The 5,059-nt window shown below is 62.7% G+C and overlaps 1 protein-coding gene across 4 annotated transcripts; it reads left to right on the top strand.

Moving 5' to 3' along the window:
- The first annotated feature begins 1,211 nt into the window (after positions 1 to 1,211).
- Positions 1,212 to 4,293, top strand: Hras (HRas proto-oncogene, GTPase). Of its 4 annotated transcripts, none has more exons than XM_020181994.2 (7): positions 1,212 to 1,323; positions 2,192 to 2,352; positions 2,595 to 2,773; positions 2,929 to 3,088; positions 3,183 to 3,264; positions 3,763 to 3,888; positions 4,022 to 4,293. In XM_020181994.2, exons 2-6 carry the CDS (start codon positions 2,242 to 2,244, stop codon positions 3,810 to 3,812), a joined length of 582 nt encoding a protein of 193 aa, XP_020037583.1. In that variant the 5' UTR covers positions 1,212 to 1,323; positions 2,192 to 2,241; the 3' UTR covers positions 3,813 to 3,888; positions 4,022 to 4,293. The 4 variants fall into 4 exon arrangements, with proteins under 4 accessions (XP_020037583.1, XP_020037587.1, XP_073908111.1 ...); XM_074052010.1 differs by having other exon boundaries at positions 1,262 to 1,358; XM_074052016.1 differs by lacking the exon at positions 1,212 to 1,323 and adding an exon at positions 2,049 to 2,067.
- The last annotated feature ends 766 nt before the right edge of the window (positions 4,294 to 5,059 follow it).

Genomic DNA, 5,059 nt, shown 5'->3' on the forward strand with positions numbered 1-5,059 from the left:
GCGCCATGGCAACGGGGGCGGGGCCTCATTTGAATAACCCAAATATTCCTAAGTCGCGGGCATCCCAGGCTGGGCAGGCTGAGCCCCGCCCCTTAGCAACAGTTGCCGGGCACGCGGCAGGGGCCGGGCGACCAGCACGTACTGTCCAGGTGGGAGGGTCCCCCCCCCCCCCCCCCCCGCTCCTGAGTGCTTCGCGGGCCGAGGCGCCCCCGGGACCTGGAGCGGATCCGCTCCTGGTCATCTGCCTCATAGTGGAGTCTACGCGAGCCTGGCCCTCACCCCGTATCGCACGAGGGCAGGCTGGAACCCACCTCTCGATAAAGCCCTCTTGGTTTGTTTTTTTTGAATGACAATGTTAGTTATCTATCTATATTTTATTTTATTTTTTATTGTTTTATTATTCATATGTGCATACAAGGCTTGGCCCTCTCGGTTTTTTGAGGCGGTCATGCATTTCCTTGAAATTTTGAAAAACGTTAAAAACATGTCTTTTTGCCTCTCGAGAGCTAGGAAGTGCCCGTGTGTGCTTGGGTTGGAGACTTCACTTCTTTCCCCCATTGCAACTTTTGGGCTGGACTTAAGGGGCAGTTTTTCAAATGGGGCGCAATGCGAGAAGCTGTAGGGCTGGATCTCGGGTCTGGGGGAGCTGAAGATGTGCCCAAGTTGGGGGGCGTTTTCCAAGGCCAGGCAGGGCTGCGTGGCGCGCGGGGTCCCCGCAGAAGCTGCCCAGGTCCTCAGGGAGGGGCGCAGGGTCGCTTGGGGGTGCCGGCGGACCCTCCACTTTCCTCCAGCCTCAAGACCAGGGTTGAGGGGGGCCCGAGGGCGGCTCTGGGGTGGGGACTACGTAGCGGCCCCCGGCGACTGGCCCGAGCGCGTGCCGGCCTCTCCCCGGAAGGCTCTTCGGCAACGGCTCCTTCGCTTTCTTCCGCAACCTCGAACTGCGCTCAACGCTGGAGTCCGAAGCAGAACTCAGGATGAGGCCGGGACACCGCCCCTCCGCGCCGCTCCAGGAAGTCCCGCCCGGTTGCGGCTCCTGACAGACCGGTAGCTCAGCCAACCACAATAGGGCGTGGCCCTAGGGCCAAATAGGAGACCCTGGGGCGGTGCTCAGCATATCGTGGCCAATGGTCGGCCGCGCTGAGCTGACGGACGGGCGCGAGGCGGGGTGGGGCGGGGCGAGCGCGGGCCCGGCCGAGTCCCCGCGGCCCGCGCCCCGCGCCCGCAGCCTGAGCCGCACCCGCCGCGGACGGAGCCCATGCGCGGGCCCAGCCGGCGCCCGCCCCGCCCCGGCCCCGGCCCCGGGGGCAGTCGCGCCAGTGAGCGGTGAGTGAGAGCGTGCGGGCGGGCGCGGGCCGCAGGTGAGCGCGGCGGGTCGGCGGTGTGCTTCGTGCCCGGTTGCCCTCCTCTGCGGCCGGGTCCGCTCGCCTGTGGCCGCGCGCTGGGGGGAGGCGTCGCCCGGGCCTTCAGGGACGCTGCGCCCCGCGGCCATCTCGGGCCGGCCTCGGGGCCGCAAGGACACTCGCGCTGGGGCCTCGGCCAGGGCCTTCTGCTCCCCAGCTACCCCTTGCGCCTCCTGTGGGTCTCTCCCCGCAGTCACCTGCGTCCCGCCAACCCCGGGTCCTTTTTCTGCGGACCTTCCCGGCGGAAGGACCCTGGTCCCTTGTGGTAGGACCGCCTTGGCGGAGGGCAGGGGCTCTGTCTCTCTCTGCCCTTCCCCCGCCGCCGGGGCAGCGCCTGGCGTGCAGTAGGCGCTCAGTAAATAGTTGTCGGATGCACCAACATGCCGGCGGGCCCGGCTGGCTGTCGGCTGGTACCGGCCTGCCTGGGCACGCTGAGGCCGCTGTGGCAGGACCTGTTTTGGGGGTGTGTGTGGGGGGGTGGCCTCAGCCCTTGGGCGCCTCCAGTTGAGGCTTTCTGCCTACCCAGCGACTTCTAATTTGGGTGCGTGGTTGTGAGAAGCTCTCAGCTGTCAGCCCTGCCTTGGGGGCCTCTCCCTGCTTCCTCACAAGCCATTAAGTGCGATTGAGGGAGGGAGGGGCTCCCATCCCCTGGCTGGAGGTGCCACAGGTGAGTGGCTGGGCCAGTGTCCTACCTGGCCCGCCTACTGTATGCTGGGGAGGGGCCTGTCCTCGGATTACCCCAGGCAACTTCATGTGCGCAGGGCCTGACTGAGTATGGTCTTCCTCGGCAGGTGGGGCAGGAGCCCCCAAAGTGCCCAAAGTGGCAGCCCCTTGAGGAGCGATGACGGAGTATAAACTTGTGGTGGTGGGCGCTGGAGGCGTGGGGAAAAGTGCCCTAACTATCCAGCTGATCCAGAACCACTTTGTGGATGAGTATGACCCCACCATAGAGGTGAGCCCAGATCACTTGGCCTGGGCCCCGGCAGCGGCCCCCTGCAGACCCAGGGCAGCTGAGTGTCCACACAAACAGCACTGGGCTGGCTGTGGTCCCCTACTGTGCAGGTGGCTTGGGCCTGGCCCTACCTGCTGTAGAGGTTTGGCACCAGGGGCATGGGAGGTGCAAGGGTGGGGTCTGGCCCTGTGAACTCTCCTTGTGAGTAGAAGTGGGGGCCCCTGAACCATGTCCTCTTGCAGGACTCATACCGGAAGCAGGTGGTCATTGATGGGGAGACATGCCTGCTGGACATCTTGGACACAGCAGGCCAGGAGGAGTACAGTGCCATGCGGGACCAGTATATGCGCACTGGGGAAGGCTTCCTCTGTGTGTTTGCCATCAACAACACCAAGTCCTTCGAAGACATCCATCAGTACAGGTGAGTCACCTGTATGGCCAATCCAAGACCTATGGCACAAGTAGAGCAGGGAAGTTCTCTGTATATAGGCTGGGGCCTCCTGGACCCTCTCTGCATGTCCTGGATGCAGCCATGCCTGCAGCCCACCAGCTGGCTCACACCTCCCCCCATCTTAGGGAGCAGATCAAGAGGGTGAAGGACTCGGACGATGTGCCAATGGTGCTGGTTGGGAACAAGTGTGACCTGGCTGCGCGCACCGTAGAGTCTCGGCAGGCCCAGGACCTTGCCCGAAGCTACAGCATCCCTTATATCGAGACTTCAGCCAAGACCCGGCAGGTGAGCCGGTTCCCCACCCCACAGCTAGCCAGGGACTCACCTTGCCCCGCCCCAGCCAGGGATCTGCGCTCATCGCCCCTCTCCCTCAACACAGGGCAGCCGCTCTGGCTCTGGCTCCAGCTCCGGGACCCTCTGGGACCCTCCCGGGACCCATGTGACCCAGCGGCCCCCACGCTGTAAGTCTCCCTGGACGGCAGGGCATTGAGGGAGGCGAGGGTCAGGGTCTGGGCTCATGCCCTGCAGTCCTGGGCTGACACAGCTGCAGGGGAGGTGGGGGTCCATGGAGAGAGCTGCCCTGAGCCAGGCCGGAGCGGTGACCCTGGGGCCCAGCCCCATTTGTCCTTAGAGCATCCCATGGGCATCTCTTAGTCCTGAGCTCTCAAGCCCGAGCCAGATCAGGGGTCTTAGAGGGTTCTGGGCCACTCTGACCTTTAGGGTCACGTTAAGGGTGAGCTTGCCTGGTGAGGGTGGCCTTGAGGGCAAGGTGAGCAGGGCCAAGCTCCCCTTTTGTGTGTGTGGGGGGGAGAGCTAATAAAGGGGTGCTGCATCTGGGAGACTTTAGGGCTGGACATTGCCTGAGTTCAAGGCAGGGAGTCCCCCATCCAGGTCCCCAGGTCTCTTTCCCTGCCAGGTCCCTGGTGGGGTCCCCTCCTGAACCAGTCCCTCACTCCCAGGGTGTGGAGGACGCCTTCTACACACTGGTGCGGGAAATTCGGCAGCATAAGCTCCGGAAGCTGAACCCTCCTGACGAGAGTGGCCCAGGCTGCATGAGCTGCAAGTGTGTGCTGTCCTGACACCAGGTAAGGTGGGGGCCAGGCAAGTTCCTGGGGCAGTGGCCAGATGGGCCTCCACGTCTACCCTGATGTCCCTGGGCTCCCTCGACCCTTCCAGTTCCCCTCCCTACAGTCAGTGGTGTCCTTTGTGCCCACCCAGGCTCAGGCTCAGGCTCAAGACATGGAGATGCCGGATGTGGGGAGGAGGTGCAGGCAGAAGGAAGGAAGGAAGAAGGAAGGAAGTGCTGCTGGAGCCCAGCCAGCCCAGGGACGGTGGACAGAGGTGACCAGGACCCTCATGTGGATGCTTTGCACAGACTGTCATGAACTGTCCCCAATGCCACTGGCACCCCAGCCTTGACCACCCCCTTCCAGCCCTCTCCGGGCCCCTGTCAAGCGCAGGTGGAGTCACAGTAAATTATTTGACGGTCATGACTGGCCTCTGACTGGGGGTGGGAGGCCCAGTGCCTGTGGCCTTACAGGAGATCCTGGGAACCTCAGCCGTGTCCGGTTGTTGGCTTTGCTGTAGTCTTTGTGAGGGGAGGCTGAAGAGGCCTGCTGGGTGGCCTGGGCTGTGCCACCCTTTCCTCCTGTCTGGCCCAGCTTCCTGCAGAGAGGTCTGTGCACTGCAAGAGCAGGCAGGTTGTAGCAAAAAGCAATTTATTGTCCTTTCACTAACTTGGGAGTCCTAGAGGCTAAGGGAGCACCCTTTGTCTCCAGGAGGGAGGCCTTTTTAGGGAATTCTGGGTCCAGAGTAAGGCTCTGGCCTTCACCTGGGAGCCTTCTTGCTCTAACTAGGGATCAATTTCTTGCATTTTGGTGTCTCTGAAATGCAGCCCTAAGGTCAGCAGAGCAAGGAACCCAGCCTGCTCAGCATCCTGCAGTGCTGGGACCTGGCATGGGGATTTTCATACTCTGGAAGTAGGGCTCCAGTGCTGTCCATGTGGCCATCAGCCTGTGCCTGTCACTACCCAGATGACCACTCAGCCCTGGAACCTGGATGCTCTGCCTCCCTTTGAGAGGGTGGAAGCTGCCCCTCTCTGAGATGAATGGTTCTCAAGCCACATAAGGTCACCAGTGTGGGCTTGAGGGACTTAATGCAGGCCCAGGTAGCTGTGCACTGCTCTGAGAGGGCTTACCCTGCCTTGGACCACATTCCAGTTCTGGTCATAGCCACAGGAGACTCTGTCCTCATCTT

This window comes from Castor canadensis, chromosome 1 (assembly GCF_047511655.1).
Source record: "Castor canadensis chromosome 1, mCasCan1.hap1v2, whole genome shotgun sequence".
In the NCBI taxonomy this organism is placed as follows: Eukaryota; Metazoa; Chordata; class Mammalia; order Rodentia; family Castoridae; genus Castor; species Castor canadensis.

What these genes read in the sequence shown, in the direction of transcription:
- Hras (XM_020181994.2), top strand. Translation starts at nt 2,242, where the DNA reads ATGACGGAGTATAAACTTGTGGTGGTGGGCGCTGGAGGCGTGGGGAAA. An exon ending in AGTATGACCCCACCATAGAG is followed by an intron (nt 2,353 to 2,594) that starts GTGAGCCCAGAT and finishes GTCCTCTTGCAG; the next exon opens with GACTCATACCGGAAGCAGGT. An exon ending in CTTCAGCCAAGACCCGGCAG is followed by an intron (nt 3,089 to 3,182) that starts GTGAGCCGGTTC and finishes CCCTCAACACAG; the next exon opens with GGCAGCCGCTCTGGCTCTGG.